General features: G+C 42.3%; 1 protein-coding gene across 5 annotated transcripts in view; it reads left to right on the top strand.

The window, feature by feature from the left end:
- The window catches only part of SLC22A15 (solute carrier family 22 member 15), a 105,470-nt gene that overhangs the window by 17,568 nt on the left and 67,332 nt on the right, over positions 1–20,570 (top strand). For all 5 annotated transcript variants that reach the window (XR_009735047.1, XM_061410153.1, XM_061410169.1 and 2 more), the window contains exon 2: positions 1,314–1,526. Coding sequence is in view for 4 of the 5 variants with exons in the window: in XM_061410153.1 (XP_061266137.1) it covers positions 1,314–1,526 (213 nt within the window). In the remaining variant the exon portion in view is untranslated. The remainder of the gene's footprint in view (positions 1–1,313; positions 1,527–20,570) is intronic.

Here is a 20,570-nt window from a genome sequence, read left to right as displayed (position 1 = left end):
GGATACCTTAGTACCTACTCGAGTGCATATAATGCTTCCCTGCTTTAACAGAGCATGCGTCCTTCCTCCCCCACGTGTGTGTATGTGTGTATATACACACACATAGACAACAGCTTATGGTGATCAGTGCTGCCGGATTCGTGGTCTCCCAAGGACAAGATTTAACTCTGGGACCAAAGGCAGTCTCAATCACTCAGAGCTTTGTGTAGATTTTATTAAAGTAACAGGGATAGAGGCACTGGAAGTGGGCAGGAGAGCACCCGCCTCGCTAGTTTAAGCAGAGCCTTCTATACTTTTCTGCTAGCTGCTGAGAATAGAAAAGAAAATACCTCAAGGCTGTGAAAATGTTGCCCAGACCTTCTCCCATAGCGTGGGCTTCCCTGGTGGCTCAGAGGGCAAAGCGTCTGCCTACAATGTGGGATACCCGGGTTCGATCCCTGGGTTGGGAAGATCCCCTGGAGAAGGAAATGGCACCCCACTCCAGTACTCTTGCCTAGAAAATGCCATGGACTGAGAAGCCTGGTAGGCTACAGTCCATGGGGTTGCAAAGAGTCGGACACGACTGAGCGACTTCACTTCACTTCTCCCATAGCGTACATCCAAAGTTCAAAAAAAGGCATGTCCTTGAACAAGAGACACGGCTGCCCATGAGGCCTACTTGTCTAATGTTTATGTCCTCCTTAAAGGGCCTTAGGCTTGGACTTCTTATCAACCTGCCTGAGTTAACTCTCATATATATGTATATACAATCTGCCTGGAGTCACTGTGTGGTCTTGTTGATTTATGTATATGTACACACACATACTGTTTTTGGAAACATTAACTATGCCACAACATGTTTTCTTGTTTAGATCATGAGTCCAAGACCAGGACACTCCTGTGCCCTGGTAACTGCTTATCTGAACTAATGTGTGGTGTTGAGGAGAAAATAACTAGAATGTTAGTCTAAGTCAGGGCAGGTAATATCCCTCCTCCCCTACTCCCTGCGAGTGTGGAACCATTCTATGCTGTGTCCTCAAATCTGATGTGTCTCAAATGCAGAAAAAACCCTTGAAGGAACTACAGGGTGCTTTACAGATGCGATAGCTGATGGTTCCGTTTGTAGTAGATCAGGAAGCTTCCTTCCATTTTCTCCTTTGTTTCTGAAGTGTCTCATTTCTGTAGCTCCTGTCGCACAGAGTCGGACACGACTGACGCGATGTAGCAGCAGCATAGCAGCAGCACAGACACAAAAGCAAGACTGCTCATTGAAGGTTTGTAAGCTTGCTAATTGCATTTCCAGCCTAGATGGCTCTGTGTGTTTCCTCTTTCAGCTCTACGTGGCCACGGAAGCCATCCTCATTGCGCTGGTCGGGGCCACACCGTCGTACCACTGGGACCTGGCCGAGCTCCTGCCCAACCAGAGCCACAGCAACCAGTCGGCTGGCGAAGACCAGGCCCTCGGGGCCTGGCTCCTGACGGCCAACGGCAGCGAGATGCACAAGCATGTGCACTTCAGTAGCAGCTTCACCTCCATCGCCTCTGAGGTAACTGCGGGAGGTGGGCGGGCCCTCGGGACCACTGAGTGACCCACCGGGAGCCACCGTGTGGTCTGGTTGATTTAAATTTCAGCCCATCTTCAGATCGCTTTCTAGTAAATTTGAGAGTTAAAGAACATCCTTGGAAAACACTTTCTTCTTCCTTCTTACTACAAATGGGAAAAGCGTGAGTCCTAACCAAACTGGTTAGATTAAGTAAGACATGAACAGAAGGGGCCTCCCAGGTGGCACTTACTGGTGGTAAAGAGCCCACCTGCCAATGCAGGAGACATAAGAGATGTGGGTTTGATCCCCTGGAGGAGGGCATGGCAACCCATCCCAGTATGCTTGCCTGGAGAATCCCCATGGACAGAGGAGCCTGGCAGGCTACAGTCCATAGGGTCACAAAGAGTAGGATATGACTGAAGCGACTGAACACGCACACACGAACTCTAGAAGAACCCCATTTTGACTAGTGTGTCCTTTAAAAAAAATGAATTAAAACTTTCATGTCTTTTTCTTATATCCACAAAAATCAACAGAGTAAAGAGAGAAATGTAATGACTCACCTTTAACATCCACAGTTCATGCTTAAGTATAGTCCTGCATGTGGACCGCCTGGGGGCTCCTTGACTGTACAACATCAAATGCATATGGTACCACCCAGTGTGGGCAGGAAGCCTTATCTTCAAGGGGATTTTGGTAGCCAGAAGGTTCTGATAAGGAAAGCGCCTTCTGGGCCAGCCTGAGGTAAATAAGCTGAGTCTACATAGATGGGTGAGGGCTCCTCTGGTGGCGCTAAGTGGTAAAGAATCACCCAGCCAATGCAGGAGATGCAAGAGATATGGAGAGAGGAGCCTGGTGAGCTACAGTCCATGAAGCGCAAAGAGTCGGACATGACTGAGTGACTGAGCCCACAGTCTGGTGCAGAGAAACTCTGGAATAAGAGCCGCAGGGCCCGGACACAGCTGGTTGTTAAAAAGTAGAAATCCTCAGTGTCCTTTGCCTGGTCCCCACAAGCTATCCATTTGCCTGCTGACACCCTGGCCCAGTGGGGTTTTCATGACAACAGTCCAGCACCCCTTACCCAAAAACCTCCAGTGGTTCTCCCATCACACACAGTGAAACCCTATATGTTACATTCAGGGCCCTTACCCTCCCCAGCTTGGTGCTGGTATACTTTCCAGCCACGTTCTGTATTTCCCTCCGCCTCCCCTGCTTCACATACATGCCACAAGCTCTCAGACTGCACCTCTTACCTCAGTTAGGACAGCCCCACCATTCACCCACTCCTCTGCCCGGTGACATCTTGACTTACCCTCTCCCACTCACATGACCATCGCCTTCCCTGGTAAGTCTTTTCTGACCAGCTGCCCAGAAGTAAATACACTTTTGTTTCTGCTCCAGTAACATTTTGTTTGCACTCACATGACACACTGTAGTTTATGGTTCAACTCTATATTTTTAAATCCTTTGAGCTCAGAAACCTTATTTTGGTCATCTTTGTGTCTCCATGGCTTCCTCGCCATCACCACAATAACTACCCTCACCACGCGTATCACCACTACTCACCTATAACAATAATAAGTAGCCTTGTGCTACTTAGTGACAACAGTGAGTCAGGCATTGTAATATTTTACAGCCCTTGTTTCGTTTAACTCTCAAGATAAGTTATGAAGTAAGCATTATTTCCCCCATTTTATAGATGAAGAAATTGAGACATCTTGAGGTCAGCTAATAAGGGCAGAGCTAGGATTTCAACCCAAATTTCTCTTAACCCAGAAGCCTATGCTCTTAATATTGTACTTTTTAGGGGCCTATCCAATTTATATCACTGCAGATGGTGACTGCAGCCATGAAATTAAAAGACGCTTGCTCCTTGGAAGAAAAGTTATCACCAACCTAGATAGCATATTTAAAAGCAGAGACATTACTTTACCAACAAAAGTCCATCTAGTCAAAGCTATGGTTTTTCCAGTATGGATGTGAGAGTTGGACTATAAAGAAAGCTGAACACTGAAGAATTGATGCTTCTGAACTGTGGTGTTGGAGAAGACTCTTGAGAGTCCCTTGGACTGCAAGGAGATCCAACCAGTCCATCCTAAAGGAGCTCAGTCCTGGGTGTTCATTGGAAGGACTGATACTGAAGCTGAAAATCCAATACTTTGGCCACCTGATGCTACGAACTGACTCATCTGAAAAGACCCTGATGCTGGGCAAGATTGAAGGTGGGAGGAGAAGGGGATGACAGAGGATGAGATGGTTGGATGGCATCACCGATTCGATGGACATGGGTTTGAGCAAGCTCCGGGAGTTGGTGATGGACAGGGAAGCCTGGCATGCTGCAGTCCATGGGGTCACAAAGAGCGAGACACGACTGAGCGACTAAACTGACTGATCCAATCTAAATTAGTATCCACATCTTCCTTCTTTTTGATTGGTTAACAAGAGCTGAAGGACTTTAAAATTATTTTATTTGGAAATAATTTCAAACTGACAGAAATTTCAAGAATAGTTTAAAGATTACCCTTATATCCTTTAGTTTCATCTGTTGTTAGCATTTTACCTCATTGGTACTACCTGTTTTTCTTAATTTTTAAAAGCCACTTGAAAGCTATAAGTATTGGTGTTTTTTTACAACCAAATGCTTCAGTATGTGGGCTTCCCAGGTGGCTCAGTGGTAAAGAATCTGCCAGCCAGTGCAGGAGACACAGGTTCAATCCCTGGAGAAGGAAATAACAACCCCCTCCAGTATTCTTACCTGGAAAATCCTGTGGACAGAGGAGCCTGGTGGGCTGCAGTCCATGGGGTCGTAAAGGAGTCGGATATTGGATATAACTTAGCAACTAAACAAGGACAACTTCAGTGTGTATTTCCTAAAAATAAGGACATTCTCTTCGAAAGCCATAGTACACTTACCAACTTCAAGAAATGCTGATGTTTTATCAAATCTGCTCTCCGTGCCCAGTTTTCCCACTTGAGCCAGTGATATCCTTGATAGTGCTGATTTCCCCTCTTCCATTGAGTTCAGTTTAGGATCACATACTGCATTTAGTTGTCATAGCTGTTCAGTATCTTCAGCCCTTTCATTTTTATGATATCGATACTTTTGAAGAATACATGATACCTCCCTGTTAAGTAGTTAGGGTGTTCTTCATTTTCAAACTTTCTGATGATTCCTCATTCAGGGTGTTCATCCACAGTTAGAAAAACACATAAGTAATGTTGTGTCCACAGGGGATCACATATAGAGATACACAGTATTCATCTGCCCTTTTGGGGTGATGTGAAGTTTGACCATCCATGCCAGATATTACCTGATTTCTCCCCTGTACAGTTACTGTTTTTTGGGGTTTTTTGTTTTTTTTTTTCATTTCAAGAAGTAAGGAATCTATGGGGAGTTGAGTCACTAAGATTACGCTAATTTGCTATTCTCTATCAGAACCCCCTCCCTCCAGTTTAGCATCTATTGATCTAGCTTCATAAGCCAAGCTAGACTATGATGGTTACAAAATGATAAATTCTTAACTCTAGTGCTTCTTCCATCTTTGCCAGTTGGGTTTTTTTTTTTTTTTTTATTGAGGTACAGTTGACATTTAACATTATATTAATTTCAGGTGTACGACATAATGATTCACTATTTCTATTATTGTGAGAAGATCACCATAAATCTAGTTAACATTCCTTACCATACATGGTTGCAGAAAAAATTTTTTTTCTTGTGATGAGAACTTTTAAGATCTGTTCTCTTTGGAACTTTCAAATGCACAATAGGGTATTAACTGTGATCACCATGCTATCTGTAACATCATTGTGACTTAGTTATTTTATAATCAGAAGTTTATACCTTTTGACCCCTTCTCTCATTTCATGTTTCCCCTCCCCTCCCACCTCTGGCAACCACCAGTCTCTTCTCTGTATCTAGGAGCTTGGGTTTGTTTTTTGTTTTTCATCTTTTTGGATTCTACTGTAAATAAGAGCCGTTTTCTTCTTCCTTGTCCATCTCCATTTCTCTCTCTGTCATTAGTGTGCACTAATGGCTTCCTGAAAGAAAGTGAAAGTCTTAGTCACTCAGTCGTGTCTAACTCTTTGCAACCCCATGAAGTCTTTTCAACTATTTATAATTTATTATAGCCTTCAGCACTTCCCCTGGTGGCTCAGATAGTAAAGCGTCTGTCTACAACGCGGGAGACCTGGGTTCAATCCCTGGGTCGGGAAGATTCCCTGGAGAAGGAAATGGCAACCCACTCCAGTACTCTTGCCTAGAAAATCCCATGGACGGAGGAGCCTGATGCAGGCTACTGTCCATGGGGTCTCAAAGAGTCGGACACGACTGAGCGACTTCACTTTCACTTTTTAGTTATTTTGCTGCTCAAATTATTCCCAGTTTACCAGTAGGAACCTCTTTGAGGTGGCTCTTTAGTAATTAAAATTTTTGTTTTGAGATAATTGTAGATTTACATGAAGTTGCAGTAAATAATACGGAGAAATTCCATGAACGCTTTACCCAGTTTTTCCCAATGGTAGCATCTTTTAAAATCATAATATAATATCACAACCAGGATAATGATGTTGATATGGCTAAGACACAGAGCATGTCTATCACCACAAGGGTCTGTTGCCATGTATATTTATATATAGACATACCCACTTTCCGCCCTCCCCAAACGCTATCCAGTTTCCCTGGTAACCACTGATCTGTTCTCTTATACTTTAATATTCTCATTTCAGGAATATTATAAAAATGCAATCATGCAGGTAGCCTTTTAGGATTGGCTGTTTTTCACTCAGCTTACTTCTCCGAAGACTCATCTAGGTTTAGTTATATTACTTTAGTTATATGATAAGTCTTTTATGCAGATAGATTGGTTTCTCTCACTTTATTCTTTTTCAAAGATTGCTTTAGCTATTTTAGTTCCTTTGGCTTTCCATGTAAATTGTAGGATAACTTTTTTTCTGTATCTGCAGAAAATCTTGCAATTTTGATAGGAGCTGCATTAAACCTGTATATCAGTTTGAGGAGAAATGGCATCTTCACTCTGTTAAAACTTCCAGTACATGAACACTGTATGTATTATTTAGGGATTCTTTGATTTTAGTGTTTCATAGACTTAGCTTATAAATCCTGTACACGTTTTGTTAGATTTATCCTAAATGCTTCTTTTTTTGTTGTTGTTGTTGAGCGATTGTAAGTGGTATTGTATTTGAAATTTTGGTGTTCGTATGTTCATTGCTGGTTTGTAGAAATACGGTTGATTTTTGTATGTTTAATCTATGTAGTTATGAACTCATTAATTCTAGGAATATTTTGAAGATTCTTTGGAGATTTCTAGATAATTTTATAAAAAATAAGGACAGTTTTATTTTTCCCTTTGCAGACCGCATGGCTTTTGTGTTTTGTTTTGTTGCTTTATTGCTCCGCCAGAATTTCTAGCACTGTTGTATATATGGCATCCATGCATTATTCCCAGTCTTATGGGGAGGCTGTAGTCTTTTACCATTAAGTTTAATGTTAGCCATTGGTGTTTGTAGGTATTTTTTATTATGTTGAGGAAACCCCTTCATTCCAATATTATTTTTTATCGTGAGCACGTATTGAATTTTGTCAAATATACCGCTTTGTAATTTTCTACATAAGTTGCGGTGATCATGTATGTGGTTTTCCTTCTTCACCTCGTAATGTGGTGGGTTGCACTGTTTGATTTTCAAATACTGAACTAGCCTTATATCTCTGCGTGGTAGATACTTCTTTTTGTGTATTGCTGAATTTTAACTGCTAGTAATTTGTTAAGGATTTCTGCTTCTGTATTCATTAGGGAGATTGGTCTCTAGCTTTTTGTTTTGTACTGTCTTTGTCTGGTGTTGGTATCAGGATGATAACAAGCTTCATAAAATGAATTGAAACACGTTCTCTCTTTTTTTGTTTTCTGGAAGGGAGTGTGTAGAATTGGTGTTAAGTCCTTAAAGCATTTGGAAGAATTCTTCAGTGAAATTATCTGAGTCTTTAGTTTTCTTTTTGGGGAGTTTTAAAATTACGAATTCAGTTTCCTCAAAAGATGTAAGACTAATTAAATAATCTGCATCGTATTGTGAGTTGGGGCAGTCTGTGATTTTCACAAAATGGATTCATTTCATCTAAGTTTTCAAATTTATGTATACAGAGCTATTCATTGTATTACTTTATTATCCTTTTGATGTCTGCAGAGTCTGAAATGATATCCTCTTTTGTTATAGTATTGGTAACAAAATATCAGTATTGGTGATTTCTGTCCTTTCTTAATTACTTGTCATGATGGGATTTTGTCAATTTTATTGATCTTTTTAAAGAACTAACATTTTGTTTTATAGATATTTTTTTCTGTTTTCACTTTTATTGATTTATGTTCTTGTGTTTGCTTTGAGTTTCTTTCTCTTTTTTCTTTTTTCAGTTCTAGAGGTGGTAGTCTGTTGATGAGAGTCTTTCTCTTTGCAAAAAAGGCAATTAGTAATGGAAATTTCCCTCTCAGGACTGCTTTAGCTATGCCCCACAAATTTTGATATTGTATTTTCATTTTCATTTTCATTTAGATCAATGTGGTTTTTTTTCTCCTTGAGGTTTGACCCAATGTTATTTAGAAGTATGCTCCTTAGTTTCCTAAATGTTTGGAGATTTTTTTGTTAGCTTTCTTTTTTTGATTTCTAGTTTGATTCTTTTATAGTCAGAGGACACTCTCTGGATAATTTCAATTCTTTTAAATTTGTTGAGGTTTCTTTTATGGCCTGGGATTTGGTCTCTCTTGGGTGTATGTTCTATTAGCACATGAACCAAATGTATATTCTGCTGCTTTGGGATGGAGTACTTTATAAATGTTATTGAGATCCTGTTGGCTGATGGTATTGTTGAGTTCTTGTATATCCCCGCTGATTTTCTGTTTTGTTTCTCTATAAACTGTCAAGAGAGGAGTGTTTATGTCTTCACTTATAATTATGGACGTGCCAAGTTCTCCTTTCACTACTCTCGGCTTTTGCCTCATGTATTTTATAGTTCTGTTGTTTGTTGTATGTATGTGGATTTATGATTGCTATGTCTTCTTGAATCCTGACCTGAAAGATTAACCTTTTTATCATTTTATAATTTCCCTGATCATTTTCTTGGTCTGAAATGTGGTTTATTTGATATTATTATAGCCACTCCTGCTTTCTTTGATTAATTTTGGTATGATATATATTTTTTCCTCCTTTTACTTTCAGTTTGCCTATATTGTGATATATAAAATTAGTTTCTTATAGATAACATATAACTGGATCAAGTTTTAAAATCCAGACTGTCAATCTCTGTCTTTATTTGTGTATTTAAATAATTTACATTTAATGCAATTCTTTGTATGTTAGGGCTTACCTCTTTCACTTTATTATTATTTTGTTCTCTGAGTTTTTATTTTTCTCTTTTATTTTCCTTGCCTTCTGGTAGATTACGTGAACATTTTTTAGAATTCTGGTGACTTATCTATAGTGTTTTTGACTGTATCTCTTTGGCCAGCGATTTTAGTGATTGCTGTTTACATTATAGTGTGTGTGTGTATGTGTGTGTGTGTATGTGTGTATATATCAGTTCAGTTCAGTCGCTCAGTTGTGTCGGACGGATACACACACACACACACACACACACACATATATATATATAACTTACCACAGTCTACTAATGTCAGATCACCAGTATGAGTGACAAACAGAAACTTTACCTCATCTTATATCCCTTTGCCCTCACGTTTATAATTGTCTTAAATGTTTTTCTATATACTTGTAGAACCATATTATAGTGTTATAATTTTTGCTTCAACCATTAAACATAATTTAGAAAACTCATGATGAAAAGAAAAATCTATTATATTTATTCTCATTTTTTGTTACATTTTTCTTTCTTCCTGATGTTTCAGAATCCCTTCTTTTGTGTTTTTTTTACTTTCTAGAAAATTTCCATTAGCTGTTGTTTTAGTGTAGTTCTGATGGTGACAGATTTTTTTTTCTTTATCCAATACTATCTTTTAAAAAAATTATTTTTAATTGAAGGATAATTGCTTTACAATATTGTGTTGGTTTCTGCCACACATCAGCATGAGTCAGCGATGGGTATACATATGTACCCCCCTCTTGAACCTCCTTCCCCCCTCCCACCCAATCCTACCCTTCTGTGTTGTCACAGACCCCTGGTTTGAGTTCTCTGAGTCATATAGCAAATTCCTACTGGCTATTTTATGTATGTTACTGTATATGTTTCCATGCTACTCTTATCCAAGACTATCTTGATTTCTTCTTCATCTCTTATTTTCACTGGTTAGAAAACTCTTGGTTTAGAATCTTTTTCTTTGGCATTTAAAATTTCCTGTGCCACTTCCTTCTAGCCTTTATGGTTTGTGATGGAAAATATGGTATTATTTGAATTGTCTTTTCTCCCTCCTGTATTCAGTTCAGTTCAGTCGTTCAGTCATGTCTGACTCTGCAACTCCATGGACCACAGCACACCAGGCCTCCCTGTCCATCACCAACTCCCAGAGTTTACAGAAACTCATGTCCATTGAGTCGGTGATGCCATCCAACCATCTCATCCCCTATCATCCCCTTCTCCGCCTGCCCTCAATCTTTCCCAGCATCAGGGTCTTTTCAAATGAGTCAACTCTTTGCATCAGGTGGCTGAAGTATTGGAGTTTCAGCTTCAACATCAGTCCTTCCAATGAACACCAAGGACTGATCTCCTTTAGGATGGACCGGTTGGATCTCTTTGCAGTCCAAGGGACTCTCAAGAGTCTTCTCCGACATCACAGGTCAAAAGCATCAATTCTTCAGCACTCAGCCTTCTTTATAGTCCAACTCTCACATCCATACATGACTACTGGAAAAGTAGTCTTGACTAGATGGACCTTTGTTGGCAAGTATCTCTTGATACTTTTAAGGTTGTTTATTTTTGGAGCCTTACCAACTGAGCCACCACGAAAGTCAATATGTAGAAGTTAGACTGTGATGTTTCCTGACATTGATTTCTTCAGACTTACCTTACTTGGGATTTACTGAGCTTCTTGGATCTTTAGATTTTTATCTCTTGACAGCTTGGAACATTTTCTGCTGTTATTTATTCATGTACTTTTTCTTTCTTTCCTTTTTTTTAATATTTCCTTCTTTCTCCTTTCCTTCTAGAACTCCAATGACAGAAATATTAATTCTTTTGTCTTAGCCCTAGAGATTCCTGAATTTTTGTTCATTTTTTTAGTCTGTTTTGTTTTCAGATTGGGTGTTTCCTATTGTTCTGTCTGTTTTCAAGTTTACTGATTCTTTCTTCTATCTCCTCTATTCCTCTAGTCTGCTGTTGAATCCATTCATTGTATCTTCTAGTTTAGTTTGGATTTTTGGAGGCTTCATTACCATGATCAATTAAATCATTGGCTATTGGTGATTAATTTAAATTTCATCCCCTCTCCTGTCCCTGGAGTTTAGGGGGAGGGATGGGGGTTGAGACTAAAAGATCTAACCCTCTAATCACAGGGTTTGTTCTCTCAGCAACCAGCCTCCACCCTTTTGTGTGCATTAGTCACTCATATGTCCATGTAAGTGGACAACTCTTTGCAACCCGATGGACTGTAGCCTGCCAGGTTCCTCTGTCCATGGGATCTCCAAGGCAAGAATACTGGAGTGGGTTGCCATTTCCTCCTCCAGGGTGGGACCCAAAAGTCACCTTCCCTGAAGCATTTTTCAGGAACAAAGGACAAGAGACAATTACTCCATTCAGTTCAGTTCAGTCGCTCAGTCCGACTCTTTGCGACCCCATGAATCGCAGCACGCCAGGCCTCCCTGTCCATCACCAACTCCCGGAGTTCACTCAGACTCACGTCCATCGAGTCAGTGATGCCATCCAGGCATCTCATCCTCTGTTGTCTCCTTTTCCTCCTGCCCCCAATCCCTCCCAGCATCAGAGTCTTTTCCAATGAGTCAACTCTTCACATGAGGTGGCCAAAGTACTGGAGTTTCAGCTTTAGCATCATTCCTTCCAAAGAAATCCCAGGGCTGATCTCCTTCAGAATGGACGGGTTGGATATCCTTGCAGTCACTTGGACTCTCAAGAGTCTTCTCCAACACCACAGTTTAAAAGCATCAATTCTTCGGCTCTCAGCTTTCTTCACAGTCCAACTCTCACATCCATACATGACCACTGGAAAAACCATAGCCTTGACTAGACGGACCTTTGTTGGCAAAGTAATGTCTCTGCTTTTCAATATGCTATCTAGGTTGGTTATAACTTTTCTTCCAAGGAGTAAGCGTCTTTTAATTTTGTGGCTGCAGTCACCATCTGCAGTGATTTTGGAGCCCAAAAATATAAAGTCTGACACTGTTTCCACTGTTTCCCCATCTATTTCCCATGAAGTGATGGGACCAGATACCATGATCTTCGTTTTCTGAATGTTGAGTTTTAAGGCAACTTTTTCACTCTCCTCTTTCACCTTCATCAAGAGGCTTTTGAGTTCCTCTTCACTTTCTGCCATAAGGGTGGTGTCATGTGCATATCTGAGGTACTCTTATGCTAAGCTCAGGAATTCCAAGGGGTTGGGAGCTGTGAACCAGGAACTATGAATGAAGACCGAATATATGTGACAGATATATCTGCATTTGGTCATCTGAATGACCAAATATATATATTTTCCTATAAATTACAAAATCACTTTATGTTTACTCCATCTTCCTGGAGCTGAAAATTTTGTGTCTTTTGATGTGCCCACTTTTTTTCTTTTATGAGCACTTTAAAATTTTTTGGCATAACAAGATAGTCTGGGTTTATCTTGCATCTTCCTACTCTAACTGTGGGACTAGGTGTTTCTCCAAAAAGCTCTGGTTCTATTTATTGCCCCCATAGGATTTTGCAAAGGGTGAAAGCCATAAGTCTGCTCTCCAACAAGTCCATTAACCACATTATAGTGAAAGTAGATCTCAAACCACATTCCACCACAAGTATAAATGTACTTATTAACTTATTAACTCAATTCTTATTCTCAGAGAAGTTCAAAATAATCTTTCTTTCAGGCTTTAAAAGTCTCAACTCTGGTTTTATAGGTGTTCTGTACTTTGCTTACATGGCAGGTCACTACAGGCAAACCCCAATTTTCCGTAGTCAGGGTGCAGATACCCACCTTCCCACAGCTTCAAACACAGAGAACTTTCCAGAGCTCATATTGGCTCAGGACCAAGCAGGGGTTTTAACCTAGGCATCACCTCTATAGAGTACAAAACATACTGGGTTATCTGAAAAATTCATGGAAAGTTAGTGAGTATCTTTCAAATATGTTGAGCTAATCTGTGTATCTTCACTGTCTAATTTCACTAGGGATGGCCCATTTTTTATACTCATCATTGCTAGTCAACAGGCCACTATTTTAATCAAGAATAAGCAAAGCACCCTTTGTTGATAGAGACAATGATGGAGAATGGGCTTTCTGAAGAGAAGGCCAGCTGACCAGCACTGGACAATGCAACCTTGATGAGAATGCTCGTGGTACCAGGGTGAAAGTTTGACCTAAGTAGTACTGATGCATAACATCCCGCTGAATGTGCTTAATACTTTAAAGTAAATTAGATGACACAGTGACGCCATGCTTCAGCATCGTAGACATGCAACAAATTTCAGTGGAATTAAATTAAATTAATACCTAGGAAACCTGTAATTAGGAGTCCTTTTAGATATCACTTGAGGGACACCATTCTTAGCAAATGTCATTGAGCAACTACTGCATGCCTGATGCCAGAGGAAGCCTTGATATGAAGAAGGAGAGTACTGTTAGACCGTATCCTCTAAGACAGCAGCAGTGGGCACTTAGTCAACAGCTGGCCTCCTGTGCTGGCACCTTGGCTCTTGGGAAGCTCACCTATAGCACAACTTGACTAGAGACTGAATAAGAAGGGAAGGGACCCCAGAGGGCTACTATTCCCAAGACAGAAAGTTGGTAGATGCAGGAGAAATGGAATTAAATATCTTCCCTAGCAAAGTGCTGAAGGTCTTTAGAGCAGCTTGGAGAAAGAGGAGATAAAGAGCTGACTGAGATGGCCCTTTACCTTACCTTCCCGTGATAGTAGCCTCAGGTCCCTCTTATCACCGCTTGTGTCTGTGAGTCGTTCTCTCTCCTGCCATCTGTCTTTGTCATACTGTAACTCTCTCTGCTTCCTGCTTTCCTTCCCTCCCTTCTCCTTTTCTCTCTCCTGTTCCCTGTATCCCTCTGTCTCTGTCATTTTGTCTTTCTGAGCCCCTGTCTATCCCCACCTTTCCCATCCCAGTTTCTGTCTCTCTGTATTTATACCATTTCTTCATCTCTGCCTTTGTCTGTGTCTCTGTCTCACTGGCTGTCTCTAACTTGTCTTTCAGTCTCTTTCTCTGATGTCTCTGTGTCTTTCTGTGTGTAACTCCACGTGTCTTTCCCTTTTTCATTCTTTCTTCCCTGCCTTCTCTCCCTCTCCCTGGTTACTCACCTGCCCTCTTTCCCATTCCCACCTATGTAACTCCACGGAGATGTACATACTAGCATATATCATTATCCATCCTGCTTATACGTATATCATTGTAGATTTATAGATACACAATACTTTCCCCCATGGTATGAAGTGAAGTGAAGTAAAGTTGCTCAATCGTGTCTGACTCTTTGCGACCCCATAGACAGTAGCCTGCCAGGCTCCTCAGTCCACGGAATTTTCCAGGCAAGAGTACTGGAGTGGGTTGCCATTTCCTTCTCCAGGGGATCTTCCCAACCGAAGCATATATTTGTGCCCATGCTGTTGCCAAGCTGTCAGAAGGTCAGAACAGTTCTCTACCTCAGAAATGTGTCTCAAGGCACAAACATCCCCTGTGCAGAAAGTGACCTTCAGTCTCCACCTGGTGTTCCAGAACTATTGGGGGAGGGGGGGAGGCAGAGATCTAGCCAGCTGCATAGCTTGTTGGTATGAATATACCTCTCTGTGTGATTCCCAGGGGATGTTCCGTGGAGACGGTGGGGTCATGGTTTAGGAGGAATTCTCTGAGAGCATCTCAGATGCTCAACCTATGCTCCCAGCCTGTGTGAGTTTGTGATGCTTCCAAGGGTGGCTGTGGCCTGCCCGCCGTGGTGATGGAGCACAGGTGGCGTCTCTGGCCGCACAGTGAGACAGAAGTCCACTGTCCCCAAGGCTCCTCAGCTGCAGCAAGACTGTTCATACTTCGCAGGGAGTTTGTGGGTGAGATGACGCGTCTTACAGGGTTTAGTAGGTAGAGGGGAGTCAAGAGGCAGATAACCCTGACTACCTTCCAGGGCCGTGTCGTGGGAGAGGCTCTCTCCCAGGAGCCTTCCCTGTGTGCTGCTTGTTTACTCCTGCCAACAGCCCCACCCTGTGGATTCAACAACTGACATGAAGACAGTTTTTTAAATTAGCCCTTTTTAATAAGCCACTCATCTGGGGACTCAGTGAGCCAGCCCATATTCTTCCCATTGTACCAGTGATCTTCAGACTCCTTTTTTTTTTTCCTTACAAAACAGAAGCCTTTCGTTTTTGAATGGCATCTCAGTTGACATCTCAATATTGGAAAGAGCTGGGTGCTGTGCTGTTGCATTGTAGGGAAGCAGAGTCCAGGGCCCAGTGCTCAGCCGCCACCAGCCAGCCCTGCCAGTGCCACAGGCAGTGGTGAGCAGGGCAAGTGCTTGGCTGTGTCTGGGAGGAGGGGCGGGAGTGTGGTGTGTGGGGCGCTGAGAGAGAAGACTCGCGGGGGGACCGTGGGGGACCGCACATGGTGCACACGGGTTGGACTGAAAGCAAAGTAGATTCTCATCTCCCCCAGCTGCCTCTGACAGAGTAAATTCTAGGGGAGAGAGCAAACAATTGTAATGTTTGTATTGTGGCTGGCAAATTAAAAATATAAGAGTGCACAGGTTCAGAGTAGCAGGACGACTTAGTGTCACAGTGGTGAGTGGAGGTGTGTGGCCACTGATTTCTGTGGTCTTTCTCCAGTGGCATGTGACAGAGGCAGGGAGTCAGCCCACTTAGGAATCTGCCATGGTCTGGTCTTCTCTAAAGTGATGTGGCTATCAAGATATTTATATCTAGTTCATGAGGAGCCTGGCGAGTGGTCCCATACAAACATCACACAAGTACTACAGAAGTAGTAATGATTCCATTCAGCTTTCATAATTGTCAAGCCCCAGTAAACTTACAGGTGTCCTGATCTAACAAAAAATCATGAAGAATCAAATAAAATGAGCAACAACTCCTGTGCCGCTCTGCCATTCACCCGCATGCTCAGAACTCAGTGCCTGCTGCCCTGGTGTTCATAGGGTCACCCCGTCTCTTTGCATGTGTCCACGCAGTACCAAGATGAGGCATGTCTGCTGTATATTTTTAGTGCAGAATCTCCTGTTTTCCCTGAAGTCATTTATTTTGAGGTCCAAAGACAGTGTCCCCCATGCACCCTCATCTCCAGCCCTCAGAGTGTGTGAGTTCCCTGTGGGTTCACATGCTCCACTTTTGCCTTGGGCACCGCAGCCCTAGTCAGGTGGTGTTACAAATTTTGGAACAGGAGCAGGTGGTATGGGTGGTGTCCAGTGTTCTTGCCTCCTCTACCAGCATGACGAGAGTTAGCGGAGCAACAGCAGCAGGGGCAGAATGATGAGATGATGATCAGGAGGCAGCGATGCCAGGAGGGATGGTGGTGGCAGCCGCTCTTCAGCCAGTATCCTTTAGAAACTGCTGCTCTCTGCACTCACGCGAGGTTCATCCACAGTTACAGTGGCGGAGTGCAACCCCAGCCAAGCACTCCACATAAAGGCTTAAAATTACTTTTTTTTTCCTTGACTGCTGCTTGGCATGTGGGATCTTAGTTTCCCTCTTTAGCATTACTTTAGTTTTGATTACTACTCTAGTTTTTCAGTTATTCTTCCCAAACTCCAAAGTGATAATATTAAAAGCAGCACCCAAACTTTGCCAGTAAGTTGGTAAATATCCTTGGTATACAATCTGTGTTTGTAGACAATATGTAGTACATATTGAAATTATTTGGTATAAAATGAGAGTTTAAAAAGCAAGTAGATGGACTTCTCTGGTGGCTAAGTCCAGTAGCTAAGACTCTGGGCTTCCAATGCAGTCCCCCGCGGTTGAATCCCTGGTCAGGGAACTAGACCCCACATGCCGCAACTAAAGATCCTGCATGCTGCAACAAAGAATAAACATCCCGTGTGCCTCACCTGATACCTATAGCTCAGCCAAATAAATAAGTAAATCAAAATGTGAAAAAGTATAAAGTCTTTTTGTCTTTTCATATAAAATACTTGAAAATAAATACCAAGGTAGAGTCTGCAGAACTCGAGTTTAAGGAGATTGTCTTATAAACACGCACTTGAAGACTCCTACCCTTATTACATTCAGGTCAGGCTTTGCAGAAGTTATTCATGGAGGATTTTGAGGAAGGGTGAATAAAAGGTTATGTAGATGTGATTAACTTGGTATTAATGCAAAAAAACCCCCCTCTAATCTAGGAGTCTTGACTACTTTAAAATGAGCTAATAGCCATTGGGGTGAATTTATGTAGCAAATTGCTGTCTGCTGTATTCAAATTATTCCCCGAGCTCTGACTCATTCAGAAAGCACCAAATATCACGGAGACACACAATTATCATGCTTAATTAATGTTTGCCACCAAAAAGAGTAAGGTTGGAATCTTTAATATCATTGTAGATATTGAAGAACTGAAATTGACTGATTATTATCTGGAGATTAATATATTTTCCCCAAGCCATACCCTGGGGTCAAAAGACAGAGTGTTAAAACTATTGGAAAAATTCACTGCAATAATTGCTTTAGGGGCTAATTTTTTTTTAATGTCTTGCTTCCTTACGCCTGTACTACTGATTGTTATCGGCTACACACTTCACCCATTAAGTGGTAATTCAGAGTGACAACTACATTGAAATGAAGCAAGTTAGTTAATCACCATGAAACTGTTCCTGAACTACCCTGTCCAAGCACTCCCTAATCACAGGAGGCCCCTGAGGACCTGACTTTCTACTGAAGGGAGATTTTCCTGTGTACAGAGCCATAAATATTATATTTTTGTGGGATATACAGGACAGCGGAGTGCTGAAGTTTGGTTAAAATTGTTACCAGAACAGTTCAGAATTTTTCTCAGCTGAGCCCTGGGGGATGTGCTATAGTGGTGCAGGGGAAGCCACTGTCTGATTCAGCCCCACAGCCTGGAAATACTGACAAGTGAGGAGCCAGTCTGGGTGGGGCTGTGGTGCTGGTAATCTGACTTCTTTGTTGTTCAGTTGCTAGGTTGTGTCCAACTCTTTGTGACCCCATGGACTGCACCACACCAGGCTTCCCTGTCCTTCACTATCTCCCAGAGTTTGCTCAAACTCATGTCCATTGAGTCAGCAATGCCATCCAATCATCTCATCCTTTGCCCCCTTCTCCTCCTGCCTTCAGTCTTTATGAGCATCAGTCTTTTCCAATGAGTCAGCTCTTCGCGTTAGATGGCCAAAGTATTGGAGCTTCAGCATCAGTCCTTCCAGTGAATATTCAGGGTTGATTCCCTTTAGAATTGACTGGTTTGATCTCCTTGCAGTGCAAGGGACTCTCAAGAGTCTTCTCCAGCACCACAGTTCACAGCCTCAGTTCCTTGGTGCTCTTCTTTATGGTCCAGCTCTCACAACCATACATTACTGGAAAAAACATAGCTTTGACTCTATGGACCTTTGTCAGCAGAGTTATGTCTCTGCTTTTTAATACGATGTCTGACTTGGTTTCACCAAAGCAGGACTTTGGGTGACAGGAGCTCAATCAGTAACATGTGCCCAGTCTTGTTTGGCCACCCAGTCAGCCCATGGAACCTGCTTTAGTCTTAGTTTTTCTTTATGGTCAGGCAGGCTGTGTCCTCAAGTAGCCATAGGTTCATTTTCCTTTCTGGGGAAGGCTACATTGGACTAATGATCTCCTCTGGGCTAGTGAGTGAGTGTGCCTTTTGAAAGGGACACAGCAGCCAGGTGGGGTTGGGGGAGGCTTGAGTGCTTCTCTCTGTCCTGCTGAGGCCCCTGCCTGGCTTGTTGGCTCGTTGATGTTCTGTGTATTATATATGGCACTGTTCTTACGGCTGTGTGATCCTTGTGCTTCTCTCAGAGGGGTATCTGTGGACCAGGGAAAGTGCGTTCAGGGCCATACTGCTTCAGTCACTCGGGCATTGGGAAGTAGATGTTTCAGTGGCAGATTTTGCCTTGACAGCTTTTTCAGCCAGGTTTCCAGTACACTGCCATACTTACATTTCTCCTTAGCTTTCTTTCTCATTGATGTAGGGCTAAGCTGAAACCAGAATGTTCCATGTGTCAGATTGGTGCTAGGAGAAAAGAAAACCCCTCAAATCCCAAATCTGTCTCATACACCAAATCTTTTCTCGTACAAGAAAGCCATTCATTCAGTGGCTCCAAGGAAATGATGACAAGCTAGGTGGTTCCCCACTTGTCCATCAACTTACAACTTGATGCTTGAAGTCATGACTTTGAGATAGTGTATATGAAGATGCCTATAAGACTATAACATTTATGAAATAGTGTATACAAACTCCTATTATATAGATAATGCATCAGATACTTAATTTGTGCTGGTACTGTCAGTTAAGCACTTGGGATGATATAACTATGCACTTAGGAGACTCACAGCATCATAGGAGAAAGACAAGTAAACCGGTAACTCACCACACATCCATCACGTGCTGAGTTGCTTCAGTCATGTCTGACTCTTTGCGACCCTATGGAACAGAAGCAAAAATAGGAAGGAGATGGCAGAAGGGCTAGAGTGGTCAGCCCTGTTCCTACAAGTCAGGCAGGACTTCCCAGGAGAGGAGGAAAGATGAATAGGAGCCCACCAGGAGACCAGGTGGGGTTGGGGGTGGGTACACGAGGCAGGGGCATAGCCCATTCTAAGGGTAGTCAGTTTCTCTAAGGTGGCAGGCTTCTCGGCAACAGTGGAGTGAGTAATGTTTGTTTTCTTTGGGGAGCTGTGCCCTCCCTGGGCACCTGCAATTCTCAGTCCTACATTATTCATGTGTGGCTAATGCAGAGTCATTCATCCACCGATGGCCAAAGCAAGGAGGACCGGAAGGTCACAGCCTCCTCGGGGAGGTACATGACCCACGCTCCAGAAAGCTTAGGAGAAAGGGCTTTTGTTTACCATGCGCCGCCCCTTCCATTAGAGTGGTCTGTGGTTACAGCACGTTTCTCAACCCTTGTTTCATGAAATGTCACCAGACATTAGTGGGGGAAAGGGGCAGCTCAGGTCACAGGAGGAAACTGCCGCAGAGGCGGACAAACTCGTGACAGTGACAGCCAACGAGAAGTCGCTCCGAGCAGAGGCTGGTTGTGTGTCTAAAGATCCTTCTTGGTCTAAAGTCTTCCTAATGTGTGTAACCAATTTAAGAAATCTCTCTTATAATCGCATTCTAGGCCAGTGAGGAAGGTTAAGGCAGCACAGCACTATTCAGAGGAGGGAAGACAAGAAAGCAACCTGGGGATGGTTTGTTTGTATCCCTGAGGCTATACCAGGATGTCAGACAGTGTGTAAAGGATAAAAGTTCAGTTAAAAGTGAGAAATTTTATTAAGGATCTGTATTTAAAACATGCACTATAGAACGAGCTAAATCTACTCTTAAAAAAATAAATGAATAAACAAAACCAACTTGGAAGTTGATTTTAAAACGAGTTATTCCTATCTCCTCACTCCCAGCCTTCTTATCATTTCCCAAGTAGCCAGGCCACAGAACCTCCACTCCAAATTTGACATGCCATCTTCCTTTTCTACCTTTTCCCTCTCCTTTCTGCCAGCCCCTGGTGCTGTTACCCTAAGCCACAATGACCTGCTTATTTCTAGTATTCCTTCTAATGATCAGTTCATTTTTTCCATAGTTTCCTGAGTGGAACACATGCTAAAAAATAGCTTTCACCCAGCATGTTGTAATCTCTGTGCTTGTCGTTTAACACGCTCAAATACACCATTTTATCACTAGTTAGCTCCAGAATTCTAAAACTTGTA

The sequence above is a fragment of the Bos javanicus genome, chromosome 3 (genome assembly GCF_032452875.1).
Source record: "Bos javanicus breed banteng chromosome 3, ARS-OSU_banteng_1.0, whole genome shotgun sequence".
Taxonomy (NCBI): Eukaryota; Metazoa; Chordata; class Mammalia; order Artiodactyla; family Bovidae; genus Bos; species Bos javanicus.
Note: the sequence above shows the minus strand (reverse complement) of the source record. Positions and strands in the feature narration are given on the sequence as shown.